This window comes from Hypomesus nipponensis, chromosome 19 (genome assembly GCF_054491055.1).
Source record: "Hypomesus nipponensis isolate SF chromosome 19, ASM5449105v1, whole genome shotgun sequence".
In the NCBI taxonomy this organism is placed as follows: domain Eukaryota; kingdom Metazoa; phylum Chordata; class Actinopteri; order Osmeriformes; family Osmeridae; genus Hypomesus; species Hypomesus nipponensis.
This window is the reverse complement of record NC_140379.1, coordinates 18,494,575-18,515,090: the sequence shown is the minus strand read 5'-3', so window position 1 is coordinate 18,515,090 and position 20,516 is coordinate 18,494,575. Positions and strand designations below refer to the sequence as shown.

The 20,516-nt window shown below is 41.2% G+C and overlaps 1 protein-coding gene across 1 annotated transcript in view; it reads right to left on the bottom strand.

The window, feature by feature from the left end:
* The window catches only part of piezo1 (piezo type mechanosensitive ion channel component 1 (Er blood group)), a 75,598-nt gene that overhangs the window by 28,406 nt on the left and 26,676 nt on the right, over positions 1-20,516 (bottom strand). The window contains exons 3-7 of the mRNA XM_084682222.1: positions 17,975-18,097; positions 17,211-17,253; positions 16,704-16,860; positions 13,130-13,349; positions 12,837-13,050 (exon numbers count right to left, since the gene is read on the bottom strand). Coding sequence (XP_084538348.1) covers positions 12,837-13,050; positions 13,130-13,349; positions 16,704-16,860; positions 17,211-17,253; positions 17,975-18,097 — 757 coding nt within the window. The remainder of the gene's footprint in view (positions 1-12,836; positions 13,051-13,129; positions 13,350-16,703; positions 16,861-17,210; positions 17,254-17,974; positions 18,098-20,516) is intronic.

Here is a 20,516-nt window from a genome sequence, read left to right as displayed (position 1 = left end):
AGGGAAAAAACAGTTTTTGTGGCGTGAAGTATTGGTCCTGATGGACCGCAGCCTTCTGCCGGAGGGGAGTGACTGAAACAGGGAGTGTCCAGGGTGGGAGGAGTCGGCCACAATCTTCCTCACTCGCCTCAGGGTCCTCGAGGTGTGCAGGTCCTCGAGGGAAGGCAGATTGCAGCCAATCCCCTTCTCAGCAGTGCGGATGATACGCTGCAGCCTGCTCTTGTCCTTGGCAGTGGCAGCAGCGTACCAGACGGTGATCGAGGAGGTGAGGATAGACTCAATGATGGCTGAGTAGAAGTGCACCATCATTGTCTTTGGAAAGTTGAATTTCTACAGCTGCCGAAGGAAGTACATCCTCTGTTGTGCTTTCTTGATGAGGGAGCCGATGTTCAGTTCCCACTTGAGGTCCTGGGAGAGGATAGTGCCCAAGAAGCGGAAGGACTCCACAGTGTTGACTGGGGAGTCACTCAGGGTGATGGGGGTGAGTGGGGCTGTGTTCTTCCTGAAGTCCACAACCATCTCCATTGTCTTAAGAGCATTGAGCTCTAGGTTGTTCTGGCTGCACCAGGTCACCAGGTTGACCGCTTCCCACCTATAATCAGACTTGTCTCCACCAGAGATGAGCCCAATAAGGGTGGTGTCGTCCGCAAACTTCAGGAGTTTGACGGACAGATGACTGGAGGTGCAGCTGTTGGTGTACAGGGAGAAGAGCAGAGGAGAAAGGACGCAGCCCTGAGGTAATCCGGTGCTGATGGACCGGGAGTCAGAGACTTGTGTTCCCAGCTTGACGCACTGCTTCCTGTCAGACAGGAAGTCTGTGATCCACCTGCAAGTGGAATCAGACACGTTCAGCTGGGAGAGCTTGTCCTGAAGCAGGGCTGGGATAATGGTATTGAAGGCAGAGCTGAAGTCCACAAACAGGATCCTGGCGTAGGATGCTGGGGAGTTCAGGTGCTGTAGAGTGAAGTGGAGGGCCATGTTAACTGGGTCGTCCAAAGACCTGTTGGGTCTGTAGGCAAACTGCAAGGGGTCCAGTAGAGGGTCTGTGATGGATTTAAGGTGTGCCAGTACCAGGCGCTCAAAATACTTAATTATCACAGAAGTCAGGGCCTGTAGTCATTATGTCCAGTGGGCCTGGGCTTTTTGGGCACAGGGATGATGGTGGAGGACTTGAGACAGGCTGGCACATGGCATGTCTCCAGGGAGGTGTTAAAGATGTAGGTGAACACCGGAGACAGCTGGTCAGCACAGTTCTTGATGGTGGCAGGGGAGACAGCGTCTGGCCCAGCTGCTTTGCGTGGGTGCTGCCTCTTGAAAAATCTGTTAACTTCACTCTCCTGAATGGAGAGTGTCGTCACTGAGTTGGTGGGGAGCAGGGGGAGGGAAGGGACAGTTCAGGGCAGTCCAAATGTCGTTCAAAACGACAGTAGAACTCCTTCAGGTCGTTGGCCAGACGAGAGTCGTTAGTGGAGTGGGGGGCTCTGGGCTTGAAGTTGGTAATCTGCCTGAGCCCTCTCCAGACAGAAGCAGAGTTTCGCAGAGAACTGGCGCTTCAGCCTCTCTGAGTACAGTCGTTTAGCCTCTCTCACCGCCTTGCTAAACCTGTTCTTCGACTCCTTGAATCTGTCCTTGTCCCCACTCCTAAACGCGGCCTCTTTGTCTAGCCTCAGCCTTCTGAGTTTAGCTGTAAACCAGGGTTTGTCATTGTTGTAGCTCACACTGGTGCGGGTTGGTATACAGCAGTCCTCACAGAAGCTGATGTATGATGTCATAGCCTCCGTGAGCTCATCCAGACTATTGGAGGCAGTTGGTCGGCAAGATGGCGGCCAGTACGCATGTTTTCTGTTAGGCTCTGAAAAGTTTTGAGTACCATCTGCTACAATGAACACTATATGACTACAATATAATGGAATATTCTGTAAGACAGTTGGGACTAATGAATTAGTCCAAGATTCCAAGATTTATTAACGGGAGAAACTTAGACTTTGACAACCTCAACCAATTTTAGCTAACGCTAGTCCGCCTGATTCAAGCTAACTCCTTACCACCCGTCAACCATGCCAAAGCAAAAGCGAGACAAGGAGGTGAGGGGAACCCTTCAGATGGATTTCGAGAATGAAACTACGTCTTCTATTCACTCATCTTTATCTGAATCCCCTTTTGCAAGTCTTATTTCCAAAAAAGTCTGTTCAGACAGTCAAGAGGAGACGGTATCCAACGCAGATATATTAAATGCCATCAAAGATTTATCTAGCAGATTTTCCTCACTCTAAAGAAATATAAAAAAAAACTCAGCAGACATCGTGGCCATCAAAGAAAACGTTGAAGGGATGGATCTCCAGATGAAGTTGACTGCTGACAAAGTGCAAGCTGTAAATCGGCGGATCACCGAACAAGAAACGAAAATTGAAGAAGCTGAACGTTACAGTCGAAGATGGAACCTCAAGCTACTCAATCTCCCAGAGACTGCCAGTGAGACTGTAGAAGATGTAAGGAAGCACGTCTTTGACATCTTTGGCAAAATAGTCTCAGAGGAGAAAAGCAGGTTGGGATTCCTCATCGATACTGTACACCGGATCGGACGCCCTAGAGAAGACAGGAGGCCACGTCCAGTGATAACACAGTTCACCATGCGCACCTTCAAGCAAAGGATCTGGAGGGATTCAGTGAATGCCACCGTGATGAAGGAGAAGAATCTGCGACTCGCTGAGGATTTAACATACTGGGAGAGACAATGTCGAAATAAACTTTGGCCTCTCGTTGACAAAGCACGCAAAGACGGGAAGAAGACTTCATGGCGCGGTCCGGACGTAATCATTGAAGGGAAAAGAGTCACAGCAGAATCCAGAATCTTTAGATTTGGTAACAACATTTGGCTCTGATCTCAGCTTCGATTTACCTCTATTTAAAAATTATCTAATTACACTAGATTAGACAAATGTTAGAAATGTTGATGAGAGGTTGAATTTATGTTGAATGAACAATCCATGTGTAGTTAATATGGTTACATTTTTGTTTTGGTACTCAAGATCTTAACAGAGTCTTACACTTATTCCTTGAGAAACCTAAATAATAAGCCCACTTATCCAAGGCTTATATTTGTTAAAGTTCTTAAGACATTGTGCTCTTTTTTTTTCTTCTTATTTCTTGTTCTCTTCTCAATTTTGATAAAATATGACTGAATTTAAGTTCAGCTCGTTGAAAATAGTTTCTCTTAATGTTAGGGGACTTAGGGACAATACTAAAAGGAAAGCTTTGTTTCTTTTTATTAGGAAAACTGATGCTAACATAATCATTTTACAAGAAACTCATTCCAGTGAGGCAGTCAGTAAGTTTTGGAAAAGTCAGTGGGGGGGATCAAGCATACCTTTCTCATGCCTCTTATCGCTCTTCAGGGGTCGGTCTTTTGTTTAACAAGTTTACAGGTGATACTTTAGAACATTTCAACTCTGAGGATGGAAGGTGGATCATTATAGTGGTAAAATTAGACAACTCTATTTTCTTGATCTGTAATGTATATGGATACAATGACAGGGCCCAAGCAAAATATATGTTTAATCAGATTTACTCCAAGTTAAAAGATTTACAAAAAAAATATGAAAATGCATACTTGATTTTAGGTGGGGATTTCAATGATGCTCCTGATGATTCGGTAGACAGAATTCCAGAAAGAGTTTCTCAATATTCACAGTTTAAAGCCACACTTTATCTATGTGAGAAATTATCAGTAACAGATGCATGGCGTTTATTTAAGCCAAGTTGCAAAGAATTTACCTGGTGTAATTCAAGATGTACACAACAATCTAGGATAGATTTATGGTTAACCTCAATACATATACGTATACATACAACCTGCAATACATATCTGACGTTTCACATCGTTATGCTCCTTTGACGGATCACAAAATGATCTCTATACACTTACTTGGCTCAAAAGATAGTAATAATAAAATGCGTGGGTATTGAAAGTTAAATAATCGATTACTTAAAGACAAAACCTTTCAATCTTCTGTTAATTTAGTGGCTCAAGTATTTTCAATGAAAATGAAATTAGTAATATTCAGAAATGGGAATATTTCAAATTCAAAATTAGAGAAATTGCTATTAAACGCAGCAAAGAAATTAAAAAGGTTAGTAATGCGAAAGAAAAAGAAATTATGGAAAACTTTTTTTTGAATAATAGAGATCTTTCAGAAATCGAGAAGCTAAAGTTAATGGAATTGCAGAATGACATTGACAAACTGTACACAGATGCTGCTGAAGGAGCCTTTATACGATCCAGAGCTAGATGGTTAGAAAATGGTGAAAAAAACACAAGCTATTTTTTTGCATTGGAAAAACGAAATTGTAAAAGGAACAATATTTCCACACTGAAAATTAAAGACAATATTAGCACTAATCCCAAAGAAATTGCAGAACATATTGGATCTTTTTACCAAAATGTATACCTAACCAAATTTGAGCCATTATCGTGTGTGGAATATTTGAATAGCATTAAAACATGTGTCCCCACCATTTCAGAAGAATTTAGAACTAACTGTGCAAAACCTATTTCGGACTGCGAATTTGTAGAGGCCTTGAAACTAATGAAAACTGGGAAGGCTCCTGGGATTGATGGTTTGACTACTGAATTTTACTTATGTTTTTGGAGTATTATTGAAAAACCTCTTCTGAAAATGTATAGAGATTGTGTTGATAGGGAGGAGATGTCTACAACAATGAAGCAAGGAATCATTAGCTTAATACCAAAACCAAACAAAGATCCTCTATCAATAGAAAATTGGAGGCCAATCACCCTTCTGAATGTGGATTACAAATAGTTTGCACTCGTTTTTGCTAGGCGGTTAAAAATAAATCTGTCAGAAATTATAAATGAACCCAAACTGGCTTCATGGCTAATCGCCATATAAGCAACAATATAAGGTTGGTGTTAGATCTATTAGATTACTCAGAGTATGTGGAGTCACATGCATTGTATTTCTTGACTTTTATAAAGCGTTTGATACAGTCGAACACCCTTTTATATATAAAACTTTGGATTTATTTGGTTTCGGGGAATCCTTTATATCTGTAGTTAAAATGCTATACAAAGATATTAATAGTAATGTATTAATCTATCCCAATACCTCTAAAAGATTTCCTGTTAACAGGTCTGTGCGTCAAGGCTGCCCAATTTCTCCCTTTTTATTCTTAATTGTTGTGGAGTTACTCTCGCTCAAGGTTCTGAATAGTCCCAATATACATGGTCTGTCTATTTTTCAAAAAGAAATCCGAATTACTCAACTGGCAGATGATACAGCTTTGTTCATGAGAGATAAAGACCAAATTGGACCAACTATACAATTAACTGATGAATTCTCAAGAGCTTCAGGACTACATCTTAATATAGGGAAATGTGAAATCTTGAGTCTATTTGATACTGATGATGAGTATATATGCAACATTCCATTGAAAAAATCTGTCAAATATTTGGGAATTGATGTAACCAAAGATATGCCAACCAGACAACGGCTTAACTTTATCCCTAAACAAAAAAAAACTAAAACCATTATGAATATGTGGCTTCAACGTGACCTTTCTATTTTTGGAAGAATTCTCTTAACCAAGGCTGAAGGCATTTCAAGACTTATTTATCCCGCCCTATCATTATATGTCCAAAACTCAACATCTAAAGAAATTAACAACATACTTAACAACTTTGCGTGGAAAAACCGACACCATTACTTAAAAAAGGATATACTTTCTGGGCCCAGGAAAAAAGCGGGTTTTGATATGTTATTTTTTTTTAATTTAAATAATACATTCAAGATCAAATGGATCAAAGAATGTCTTAGAGCATCAGATTCTATCTGGTACTTTATTCCAAACAATATATTTAAAAAATTAGGTGGTCTTCATTTTCTACTCACCTGTAACTATAAGACTACCAAATTGCCCATAAAATTATCTAAATTTATTCAACAGGCCCTCCTAACATGGAAATGATGTTACACACACAACTTTTCCCCACACAAAACAGTACAATACAAGTCCATTTTCAAGTGGTTTGATAAAGGTATATTATATGTAAATGATCTATTTGACACCAATGGGGTATTGCTTAGCTATGATCGATTCCTTCTCATCAAGTCCTTTCCTGTAACGAGTAAAGAATTTAACTCTGTGATAAAAGCCATCCCTAATGGCCTATCTCTCCTGATGAAGAATCACCTTCAATTTCAAAAAGTACTAAGGTTAGAACCCCTCTTGTTTGTAAATGGTATAGACATTATGGATATTAAATGCAACAATAAACACATACGTAACACATTATTTGAAAAAAGGTGGATTAGTCCCAGAGGGAAAGCTTTCTGGAATAACATCTTTAATGACATTGACTGGCAAAGAACATGGCTTTTGCCATACAAATTTTGTATCGCTAATAAAATTAAACAAGTGCACATAAAAATGTTGCACAATATATATGTAACAAACTTGTATTTATCTAAATTTCTAGATATTGAAATGGATTCTGAATCCTTAACTCGTCTGTTTTACCACTGCTCATGTTCATTTACTTTTTGGATTCAGATTGAACAATTTGTATTGTATAGAACTAAGAACATTGTTAAAATTGACTGCAAAAGTGTGATCACTTGTTTTGTTCATAAGGATATCAATTTAGAATTAATTATCAATTTGATTATTTTACTTGGCAAATTCCATATACACAGAAGTAAATATTCAAAGGAGACCCCTAATTTTACAAAATGTTCGCGTGAATTTGCACTGTATACTGACACATTGGACTTGGTAAACAACAAAAAGTAATAGAACGATTACAATTTACAAAGAGCTCTTCAACATAGACTAGCATCATCCTTTTTTTTTTTCTACTGAATTTTTGCTTCCAACTAATGTAAGATATATGTCCTCTGTAATTTTACTTATTTTGTATTATATATTATTTTGCTGATATTGTCTGGTGCTGCTGTATTATGGTTAATGTGATGAGCACTTGTCTGTTTATTATATTGTATGTTGTATTGCAATAATTAAAATAAACACATAAAAAATAAAATAATAATAATATTGGAGGCAGTCATAAACATATCCCAGTCAGTCCAAGCACGCCCGAAGATCCTCCAAAGCATAACATGTAAATAACGTTTACCAAAGTAAAATACAGACACAAAACAACATACCTTGTCTGCTGCATGCTGTACACAAGGGAATCGAGGTTTTCTTAGATCGCTAACATCCGATCAACAACCTTAAACTTTTATTGGACCATTAAATTGTTCGTGCTTAGCTTGCTGTTAGCTTGTCGACTCTCACTCACGAGTGTTCCAAAAGGCCTTCAAAATAAAGGGACTGTACTCTTACCAGTCACTTAATAATACCGAATGCAATTATTTTAGTGGTGGGCATAGATTTTTTTTTAAATCTAGATTAATCTCACTGTAATCTTGGCATTAATCTAGATTAATCTTGATTAAAATAGCTCATTTGAATTCCGCCAAAGGCATTCAGAATATGTGTGCTACCCAAATAATTACTAAAAGTAAGTCTTTGAGAACGGGTTTCTTAAGCCAGGTGGAGCATTAGTATGGAACGCCGAGTTAATCGAAATTAAATCAATAAATAAATAGGTAAATGAATAGATAAATACATACATAAATAAATACGGCTATGAAATAAACTCTGAAATAAAAAAAAGATGGTAATAAATATATAAATATAACATTATATAATTATATAGCTGAATCCATTTACCGACATCAATAAATAAATAAATTTATTTATTTTAAAATGACGTTTTTGTAAAGACAACATGTATTTAATTCATGGGACTTTTATTTCCTAATACCACATTTATTTATTTTTTGAGACTTTTACGCACCACATTGTTTTCCACATGTATTTCCACTCCACATTTATTTCCACTCCACATTTATTTCAGTGCTGTATTTATTTCACATCTCACATGCAAACGAGAGGGGCGTGGTTATCGTCAGACCAACGCAGCAGATAGCTGTGCTACCTGTATGGGGGTGACAGTGGCATCGCACTGCCGAAAAGCATACAATGTAGACAAGCTTTGCCCATAATGTCTGTGTCGTCTCTGCTTTTGTATGGGAGTGATGGCGGTGACTTAGTAGCCTACGTGTGGGCACTTGATCTTTGATAGCTAGGAGGTTGCGCTGAAGTTACCTTTATAAACATGGCTTTCCCTCGTGTGTCGTGGAACTCGTCTGCAAAGCTAACAATCACTGCCAACACTATGGCCGAATCCCAATACTCCCCCTTACCCCTTCCCCTTAACTTACCCCTTCCCCTTGGCCCTCGAAAGTAAGGGGTAAGGGCTACATAGCCCTAGTAAATGGGACACCACTTGGTTACAGGGACTTCATCTAGCACGTATCGATATCTCCAAAGCAAGTAGTGTTATGCACTGATTTAAACGAAATTCGCTGCTAATGGAGTTTACTTTAATGTAGACATGCTAGTCAAAGAAATGCGGGACTGTTGTGCAATTCAGCACTGTAATATTAGCGTACCAAACTAGCGATTTTTAGAAACGTTTCAATTAGGAAAATGGTTGCAAATATATATGTTCATGACTGCATATAACACAAAACAAGACTGTCATAATTTTTTTATCAATTAATTAAGCCGAAAATATTATATTTAGCGGACTCTCTGGATGATCTGGCCGCCATTGTTGCCGGTGTTACGTCCCAACCGGTTCCCAATTTAACTGGTTCCCCAGCTGTGCGTGCACCTATCAGTCTGCCTCTGTCACCAGATTCGTCACAAATTCACAAACATATTACTGGCGATTTTCAAGTCGGATCTCATATTTGCTGCGGCAAATATGAAAGTAGGCCTATAGGCTACGTGCGCACTACATTAGGCTACCATTCGCGACAAAATAAATGGAGACAAAATAAAACATTTGCAGACTCGCATGAAGTGGGATTCGATCGCACTAGAGTAAAAACATAAACGCACCAAAGTCCGTTGACTAACACCATGAGCTATATCAGCTCACAAAATGTGAGAGAATCGTTAGGTATTTCTTACCTACATTGGCCTTCAGGTAACATTTTGAATTGGCGTCTTCTGATTCAACTGGTTCCCATAGACACTACCCGAATGTAGGCTTACTATGCACGTATTTGGGGTTGTTTCGAGGCAATAGCCGTATTTTCCACGACATCACAGCTCCCTCTGACACCACATATTACAAATTCATACTAAGAACGTCGCTGCTAACCCAGACAATACGATAAAAATACGCGTAACACAACATGGAAACATTCGTTTCCTATGCGATTTCGTGTAGCCTATTGCTGAGTGTTTCTTCGCTATATCTTTTGAAATCAATTCATTTCATAATTGTATATTCTGAACAAATGGTGGTTGTGGTTAATATGGCTATTGCCTTGAGACAACTCCAAATACGTGATGAGTAGCCTACATTCTGGTAGTGTCTACGGTAACTAGTTGATTCAGAAGAACCTAAACAACTTGTTGCCTGAAGGCCAACGTAGTTAATCAAGTTGTGACTGAGTTCCTGAATTACTCACGTGCTCCAGTAGCTTACGGTGTAATGCACAGGATTGTCACTTTGTATGTGTTTTTGCTCGTGGGATCGAAGACCACTCGAATCTTTTATTTTCTTAGTTTCCATTTATTATGGCGTGAATGGCTGTAATGTAGTGCTCAGTACATTTGTTCAGAATATACAATTATGAAATGAATTGATTTCAAAAGATATAGCGAAGAAACACTCAGCAATAGGCTACACGAAATCGCATAGGAAACGAATGTTTCCATGTTGTGTTACGCGTATTTTTATCGTATCGTCTGGGTTAGCAGCGACGTTCTTAGTATGAATTTGTAATATGTGGTGTCAGAGGGAGCTGTGATGTCGTGGAAAATACGGCTATTGCCTCGAAACAACCCCAAATACGTGCATAGTAAGCCTACATTCGGGTAGTGTCTATGGGAACCAGTTGAATCAGAAGACGCCAATTCAAAATGTTACCTGAAGGCCAATGTAGGTAAGAAATACCTAACGATTCTCTCACATTTTGTGAGCTGATATAGCTCATGGTGTGAGTCAACGGACTTTGGTGCGTTTATGTTTTTACTCTAGTGCGATCGAATCCCACTTCATGAGAGTCTGCAAATGTTTTATTTTGTCTCCATTTATTTTGTCGCGAATGGTAGCCTAATGTAGTGCGCACGTAGCCTATAGGCCTACTTTCATATTTGCCGCAGCAAATATGAGATCCGACTTGAAAATCGCCAGTAATATGTTTGTGAATTTGTGACGAATCTGGTGACAGAGGCAGACTGATAGGTGCACGCACAGCTGGGGAACCAGTTAAATTGGGAACCAGTTGGGACGTAACACCGGTCGCGCAGTTTTCACATAGCCCTCGGTTTCAAGTAAGCTCCCGACCTCACTTGGTTTTAAGGGGTGTATACCCCTTAGTCTTAGCCCTTCCCCTAGCTCAAAAAGAGTATTGGGACACCAGCTCTCACGGGAACGCGCAAAACGAAGGGGAAGGGGTAAGGGGGAGTATTGGGATTCGGCCTATGTCTTCCAATCCTAGGTGGTATGTTGGCTATCACCGGTCTCGAAGTCGGCAACTGTAGGCCAAGTGGCTGGCTATCCGGCTAGCTAGCTGACAAAATAATAAAAGGACGACATCAGTGTGGCCATTTCAGCTAGAGCTAGCTACTGTAGAGCTAGTAGTGTTGTGCTGTATTGGCACATATGAACAGCCAAACCCGTTTTGTCACTGAATGGTCATTAAAACGAGTCCAGTGGTAGTGGTTTGATTTAATATTGAATAATTACATAAACTTGTACCTAATATCTGGGTTTGGTTATTGTGTACCGTGTTGAATGGGTCTTGATCTTGACACGTCTTGGTTAGTTGCAACTTTAAATTGCCAATAATAACAAAGCGTTAAGAAACTTGACTTCAATTTGAAGCAGTAGCCTGTAAATCCAAAGGTATGGGTAATGTCTGGAATGGTCTGGCTTCACTTCAGGTCTCGTCTCACTAAATGGTAATGCATGGCATAATGGTGAGGCTAGATCGTTATAATCAGGTGCCTTATCGACCTAGTTATCCACATAATAGCAGAGCGATGTAGCGGTGGTGGCAGTGATTGTCTTCTTTGTTGCTAGCTGTGTTAGCTAACATTACCTGGCACTTATCACCCCCCACTACCTGTACATCTTGCCCACGAACAGTGCTCGATAAGTCTCAAACTATTTAAGACTTCAATATCTATGTTCTGTAGAGCACTTATCCGCCCAAGTACCTCTACAAAATCTACTATCTATGCCAAAATAATATATCCTGACAAGCCATGCCGTTCGGCAGTGCGATTCCACTGTCACCCCCATACAGGTATCATAGCTATCTGCTGCGTTGGTCTGACGATAACCACGCCCCTCTCCTTTGCATGTGAGATTTGAAATAAATACAGCACAGAAATAAATGTAGTGTGGAAATAAATGTGGCGTGGAAGTACATGTGGAAATAAATGTGGCGTGTAAAAGTCCCATGAAATAAATAAATGTTGTCTTTACAAAAACGTCATTTTGAAATAAATACATTTATTTATTTATTGATGTCGGTAAATGGATTCAGCTATGTAATTATATAATGCTATATTTATATATTTATTGCCATCTTTTTTAAATTTCAGAATTTATTCCATAGCCATATTTATTTATGTATGTATTTATCTATTTATTTACCTATTTATTTATTGATTTAATTTTGACTAACTCGGCGTTCCATACATTAGACCATCCTCATTGTCCATTTCCAAAATGCATTACAAACTGCTTGAGAAAGCTGTTCTACTATGATAATTGGTGATGAAAATAAATAATGTTCAATAAGATGTATTTGTCGTTATTAACTGTTTATTCGATTAGTTAGCTTCGCTGATAGAGCTGTGCTGACGGGCTTGCCTCGGTTGCACTGAAATATAGTAGTTTGACGACGATTCTTCCCCTTCCCCAGGGTTAGGGTTAATTTAGTTTAGGTTTCACTAGACAAAGCATACACACAGGTTTAAAGACTCATTCTCGCCCCCTACAGTGCAATTTGGCTAGGTATACATCCGTGCTAAAATATCAAGGTGAAAGTCATCACAGCTTGTGTAGTATAGACCCAGCTCCCAACCCAACTTCAAGAATAGATTAACGGCGATATTTTTTTTAAATAACGGCCCTAAACACCACTAAATTATATAATTCTAAATTATGACATTGGTTACAAATTATTAACAAATTATACATTATAATAATGTAATTGCAACAATTACATGTAGCCTACAATATAGCGAGGTAGCAGACTTCACCACTGGCGAATTCGCCTTTCATCAAACTCAAATCTCTCTTACTAATTCAACGCCGCCCTCAAATAAACGCCGCCCTCAAATGAACGCCACACCAAAAATGATAATTGTGTAATATACGCTGCAGTGTTTATTTGAAGAAATACGGTACCTACATTACAACTCACATTCACGATTCACCTTCCATCCACACATTTATCTTCATCCTATACTACACCCCCCCCCCACACACACACACACACTCACCCCTTTTATCCTACACCTAGTGTGTGTATGATAGGATGGGTAATAAGTTTGTCCACACTGTCATAACGTATTAGTTTCCTTTAGCTGACACTTTCTTTTAACCAAAGCAATGGGGAATTTTTAACCAGCAATCTTGATCTAGAGCACTTGATCTGCGGTCAAGTGCTCTAACCACTTGACCGCAGTTGTACCCTTCCCTTCACATTACTGACCTGGCCCAGAGGCTGTGTGGGGGGAAGAGCCCCTGGGTGAAGAGACTCTGGTAGAGGAACAGACACACCAGGTGCCCCCCCGTGAAGAAGCCCACCATCACACACAGCGCGTTGAAGCCCAGGTGGCTGATGGGAAGGTGGCACGCCCACCAGGTGCACACGCTGATGAAGAGCAGGAAGTAGATGGCTGAGAAGGCCGAGGGCAGGGTGATGCCTGGGGGAGCGAGGGTCACGATCAGAGGACGGGGTCGTTCAAACAAAAAGACAAGACAACAGACACGCACAGCTCGTACCAGCTAGGGCCAGCAGAATGATGGCCAAGATCCGCCCCAGGTCGCGGAAAACTTTCCGGGCCGTGGCTTGTAGGCGCTCTGCCAGCTGCTTGGCTCGCACAGCCGTGGAGACCTCCTCCTCTGGGTTGCTGGGAGACGACCGGCCTTCCTCGTTTCCCTCTTCATCCCCCTCCTCTTCCTCCTCCTCATCATGCTCCTTCTCCTCACTGCCATGCTCTAGCTGAATGGAAATAGGACTTGGTCAGAGGTTTGGCCAAACACACCACCCAACACCAGATCATACACATATTTACAACCATCTTCCAGATACTGAGTGCCAAGAACTATGTGGTACTATAAAGAACAAACCAGCTCTAGTTCCTATAGAGTTACTGTATCTTTAAGGCCTGATTCATTTTCCTCATGCTATCTTTAGAATGTCTACACACAGAACATCAACACGACAGGGTAATGAAATAACATGACACATTACTCCCTCATGCTGACACCTGCTATCAGGTTCTGCCTGCAAACTGTTTGTATTACTGTTCTGCACCCGGCTACGGCCAACTCTGTGTGTGTGTGTGATTGTACAGTCTGATATGCATCTACATCACTTGTTGCAATGATGCAACAAGCAACCCTGATACTGTGACACATAGTGAATATACATCCATTAATGTGAGTGTAACAGTCAACCTCTGGTTAAGGAAGTCTGAGGTCACACTGTATAAGAGAAAAGTCTTCTAGCTGCCCAGCTGAAAGCTCAACCTGAGGCTCACACTGCTCATAAGTACAGCTTGGTAGCTGTCTGTCAACTGATAAATACTTGGGGTTTGGTATCGCTTGAGTGTGTATTCAACACACTCGACACAAGGAAAGGATCTTGTCGTTTGCACAGCTGGGTTCCATTATCCCCCACTGACCACATCAAAGGCTTGAATCTCAAACCAGGGTATCCTCTACACTCACACACACACACATGCATGGATGAAAGTGTATACACACACAACCACAAAACTGTGCAGTCACAGCCTTATGGCAATATTGCAGGGAGGTTGTTAGGGGGTTTGACCTGTTAAGCAGGTTTGAAAAATGCAATCATGGGAGCAGTCTGGAAGAAGGCTAGCCTAGGGCTGAGGACAGGAGAGAACACAGATGGCACCCAATAGTGCAGCCTGACCCTGGTTCTCACATCATCTGATTGGAGGGACGATCCCTTGCAGACAGTCAACGAACTACAATGACTCAAACAATTAGCTAGGCCTTCTAACTGCTAAAATCCACAAAGCTGGTTAAATCCAGAGTAGTTAACAAAACAACTTCATCTTGTCAGTGGTTTCCCGCAACACTTTTCAGTTAAGGCGGCCACTTAAGCAACACACGCCTGCCGCCTTAACTACGTCGTACAACTTTTTTAAAAATAGTGATATCTGCCGTTGTCCCGCCGTTTCTCCCTTCCATTCCAAACTGTGACCAACGCCAGTCTCCCTTCTCTGCAGAACGAATTAGTCTATCGCACAAACGAGCCCTCCCGTCCTTCCGTCTGACGGCAAACCCCACCTTAACTAACACATTTTCTGCGGGAAACCCTACATCAAGGTTATGTTTGGGTTGTTTCAATGATAATCCAGTCTTTCTCCACTCTTAACCCAGATGGGGGGTAGACTGTTTCATCATCATCGTTTATTTTTTGTTTGGCCAATTACCATGGAAACAGGAGTGGGAAGCTGCCTCTGGGCAGCTGCCTGAGGTTGAGAGAGCGAGAGAGAGAGAGAGAGAGAGAAAGAGAGAGAAAGAGAGAGAGAGAGAGAGAGAGAGAGAGAGAGAGAGAGAGAGAGAGAGAGAGAGAGAGAGGATGTGAAGAAAGAGCAGAAATTGAGACTGTCAGCTGAAAGGGAGGAAAGGAAAATAATTTTCACTAGACTGTGATGACTGGTGAAACTGCAGAAAGAGGCCTTGGGGGTTGAGATGGATGGAGTTGAAGGAAGTTGGACAAAGAATAATGAAAAGAGAAATGAGGTAATGGATAGGAAGTTTGAGAAAGAGAGAGATACAGAGAAGGGAGTTAGAGACAGAGAGAGAGAGACAGAGAGAGAGGATGGGGTTGAGGGGTGGGGGCTTGAGCTAAGCAAGAGAAACAATAGTGCTTTCTGTCACCACACAACCATAAAGAAACCCGCATGATGACCTCACTCTCTCCGCCCACCCCAGTACCCAACACCACAACAAACGCATCACACACACACACACACACGGACACACACAAATTCATACAAACACACACATTTGTGCACAGTACAACTAGTCACATAGCAATGCAGTAACACTTAACTGGAACACCAGTATTCCTTGACACACAATGACATAGTATAACCTCACGCCTCAAATACAGAATACTCCAAACTGGCCACAAATTGACACAAACTCTGAATGAAATCAACTCAGTGCCTCAGCTTGTATTTATCTCTTATAATCATGACAATCTCGTTGTTATGATCAGTGACCTATGCAGTTTTGTAAAACACTCTTGACAAATGACAAAAAGTAAATGGTAAATGACAAATCTAACCTATGTACCGGACCTCCTCTTCCATACCAGCAGTTTTACATTTACATTTATTCATTTAGCAGATGCTTCTTTCCAAAGTGACTTCCAAGAGAGCTTTACAAAGTGCATAGGTCACTGACAATAACAACACGATAGCCCCAAAGCATTGCGGGTAGCCAAAACAAGAAGCACACATTGTGAACAACCAAAAAATAAGTGCCAAAGGAAAGAACCATAAGAGCATGGAGTTAAGCAAGTTACAACTTAACATGAATCGCTAGTTTTGCTCAGATATGATCACATTCAATCCAATTGTGATTGCACAACACACATAACAGCTGTTATAGTGGCACCATAACAAAGCCTGCCTTTCATGGAATCATGTGGGTTGGTTTGGGAGTCTCATGGACTTATTGTGACAGTACACCTAATCCTACAACAGCACTCAGAATAGACGTCACACACTTCAACTAACAGTCAAATCCACCGATTCATCTTCATAATATTATATATATTTATTTCAGATTTTAGATATGGTTAATGTTATAGCAACAATATGGAGTAGTGTATGACTAGATATAGTGTTCAAGGTGAGGCCTATTTTGCCTGCTCAGACATTCCACCTAGTCCAGTCTCCTCTCTACTAGAACAGCCTTGACACAGGCGTGCTCCACTATCTCTCTGAGTTGAAGGCCCTGTAGCACTGACTCAGCCTCAGAGGTATGTTGACTTGGCTTATCTGACTCACTAACACATGGGAACAAGAGGGTTTTCTACTCATTTATATGTGACAGGATGTGTCTGTGTGTGTGTGTGTGTGTGTGTGTGTGTGTGTGTGAACGAACAAATGAGCGAGAATGGTTTAAAGAATGTCTTGGTTCCCTAAGCGCCAGCTGGATTATATATCCACGTAATCATACTGAAACACATATCTGCTCCCTATAGTCACCAGTAAACATGGTCCCAGCTCTGCTATTCGTTTCAATGGTAGTAAGCACTTTTTTACTCTCCAATCAGGCCACAGAGGAAATATTCTCCACTCACTTCCAGTAGCGAGGCTGAAGCTGGGGGTGTGACAACAAGCACCTCCTTTCTCTTCACCAGCTGTCCGCACACCACCATGGTCACCAGGGAGACCAAGAACACAGCCAGGTCAGGGGTCAACAGCCGCAGCATACTCCAAATGTCATCCAGCGGCAGCCTGGAGGTCACCACAAGAGTAGGGAGGGAAGGAAGCCAATAAAAGTGGTGCAGTGGCTTGGGTGGTGTTTGTCAGTGTTTGTGCGAACTTGATAAGATGAGGCTTCTATCTAGTGAGTCAAATTAGGGTTGAGTGAAGCAAGCTAAGTAAATGAAGTCATGAAATCAGTGGAAGAAGTCATTCGATTTGTGTTATTTGTGTTGGAATTGGTACAATTGTTTTAATGTCCTATCTGTAATAGTATAATAGGTCTCAATATTTGAATTCATAATGTTTTCTAGGTGACTTGTGAAGGTTGAGTTCAGTAACCATGCACCCAGACCCAGTGTCCCCAGGACTGGTTGACATACCTGGATACACCCACATGTCTGGAGAAAGTTTCCCAAGAGCTGCCTGTAAACAAACAGTTTGTTAGAAAGAGAGGTCAACTATACACTCTAAACATAGTTAATTTCATCTAGGGTGTGTTTGTGTGTGTGTATCTGAATGTGCATGTAGGGATTTGATTGCCAACACATGACTGAGAACAGTCAATCGCTGAGGCCTCTGAAAACCTCCGGTTTTAGGAGGAGGCAATCATGTTGGCATCAGAGGCATGTTCTATGGGGAGATATTTTATGAACAGACACTGCAAAGAGAGTCAGCAAGTAGAAGGAGGCGAAGAAGCAAATAGGACCTGCAGCGTTTATCATTCCTTAAGGACGTATTCTAGAGGCTTTAAAAGGCTAAAATAAGGGCTGACCACAGCATCTCCATTCTGGGGGTTCATGTGTCCTGCAAGCATTCCAGGCTAGCTAATGACAGGGTGCGATTCTGAACTTAACATGCCCAAAGCCATCAGTCAACCAGGGATTGGCTGGTGTCTCGATGAGGTCTAAAGGAGGCTCTCTGTATGACCATGTTTACATTATTGTTCAGAACATGACTATGAAACTAGAAGTATTACATATGTACACAGTATACTGTGGACATTCTTTACGGTTAAAACAAAACATCGGAAGTGATTTCGAAAAAAGAAGAAAAAAGACAAAAAAAACATACAACACCTCTGTTACATTCATTAATGGGGTGCAAGTATAAGTGTGCAGTTGTGTGAATATGTGTGTGGTCTCACAGTTGTGTCCAAGGGCCAGATCCAGAGCAGGCAAGGTGTAGAGACATATTTGGAAAGACACATGAGCCAGTAGGAACAGGAGACTGGTGCTGAAAAGAGCCTTGATGAAACGACCCGTATGCCCTGGAGAGGATGGAGGGATAGAGACAGAGAGACAGAGACGTCAACATTCAGAATCCAATGTGAAAGCCACTACTCTGTATCATCAGCACATTACACAGAGTCACACCAGAGTGTGAGCTTTGAGCCTGGGACCTATTCTGACTCACCTCTTATCACGTCCTTCTCTGCTATACCACCAAGCTCAAACCATGTTTGGCATTCAAGCTATTTCCCCCACAGATCAAAACACATACAGGGTTACCACTCACACATCAATCACAGTAGTTCCTTCTAGACCCAGTGTAGGTGTTAAAGGGGAAATTGACTGCAAAACCGATTTTACCTTGTCATAGTTGAATAACGACAGTTCGGAGGGGGTAAAATGAACATACCGTGAATATCAAAGTCCATTGACACCTCTTTCCTATTCAAATCTCAAAAAGAAAAAATGTGACTGAAAAACGCTAGCTTTTCAACAAAGCTACCGGTCCTACGTAGGACCGGTGATCGCCCTCTTATTGGCTCTGGTCTGAATCTTTGTCACGCCCCCGAATTTACATCCAGACCAGCCCGTCTATCTCCGATACTAGTTTAGCTGCGCGCTGCTCTGTGTAAGCTACTTATAAGGAATTACAAAGAAGAACGTTTTGAATTATAACAAGGATATTGAAAATGGACCACGGTCGTAAATGCTGTGTTCCAGGCTGTACATGGAAGGCTAACACTCAATCATTCATTTGCTCTGAACATTTCACCCAAGACAGTTTTGACAACCTTGGACAATTGCAAGCAGGATTTGCTAGGAAGCTGAACCTGGAAAGAGGTGCTGTTCCGACCGTATGCTCATTGCAACCGCCTATAAGGACAGTATGATGTTGTGCTAACAGTTATTAGCAATGCTAACGTTTCCTGTATAATATAGCATACCAGGTAGAATGCTAAATACGTTTCTACACACATCAAATGACTCTAGCTAAACTAGCTGTAGTCTGCATTAGAAGGGAAGCTTCCGAAAAATAGCCAGAAAACGAACAGCAGTCTGGCTTATTGCTAACGCCTGTCTAGATAATCTATTTGAAAGAACTGGAGAAAGGCAGGTGCTTGATACAGGATATGGTAGCATTGCTAGTAACTGTTACTAGTAACACCTAGACTGTAGGCATGTAAACAAGTTTAGCTTGCTAACGCAAGAGCATAGGTAGAATGTGTGATAATTTAGCCTAGTTTATTGGCAATGGGGTTAACGTTGATTCATGTTCCTGACTGTGTTTCATTCAAATAAATAACCTGTGTAATTTAAATCTACAATTCACGATGCATGTTTGTCCAGATCTTGGTCATATTATTTTTCAGCAAGTTATTTAGAGCTAGCTAGCTAACTGAAGCCGAGTAGAATAAGGATATGGTTTGGTTGCTAAGCTGTAGCCTAACGTTCTACCCACCCAAGTCAATCCAGTTTGCTTCAACAACAGAAGTGGAAACAAGTAATGTTATGATTTCAAATGATATATAGTCAATCTGTTGAAAACAGTGTGGTGTAGACACAATAGATTTATTTGCGCGTTTTTATTTCAAGTCTCCAACTTCGGTGTTTCAGCGAGTGCTGCTGTTGGCCGTGTTGCGTTTTTGCTCCCCAGCTTCACTCGTTGAAAACCAACCAATCAGCGCGCAGCTCATCTAAATATTAATGAGCATACCATAAAAGGAGAAAAGCTAGTGTTTTTTCCCGGGAACATTTCAGAGGATCTGTCAGTGGGCATAGAACAGCACCCGGGCCATTTTCAACCCAACCAATGTTACATACCCTATTTGGAGACCTTAAGGAACAGTGTGAAATACCCCCAAAAAACAGTCAATTGCCCCTTTAAGTTGACCTGCAACAATGACCACTTGCTAAATCTAACACATCCCTAATATTTGTATGCAGTGCTGGCAGATAGTATTTGACACAGGCTCTGTTGCCAACCTAAAATGCATTTCAGAAAACAGCTATGCTTATTGGAGGACTGACTGGAGGACAGGGGCAGCTCTGAGCAGGCAGGGTTGGAGTCTGCACATTGCCCATGTTTTATGGAAGTGTTTTTCTCTGCAGCCGTTTGAGGGTTAGTCGGCTCATTGCAGTTTTAGTCAGCCTCTCAATTATTTCCAGACAGGAGGAGGCACTTTCACAGACCAGATCATGATTCAGCTTCATTCCTCTAAAACTCAGTCTGATGACTAATACCAGCCCAAAGAGGAATGGGTGGGTCTTCAAAGAGGCTGATCTCAGCTATAAAAGTGTGGCTCATAGGGCTGTGAGCCCGGATCCTCCACTATGCAAATCTGTTCTGGATATTAACGTAGGAAATAGGGGTGTAACAATAAACAAAGCTCACGATACAATACGTATCACAATACTGGGTGTACAATACAATACGTATCATGATATTTTGAACACATT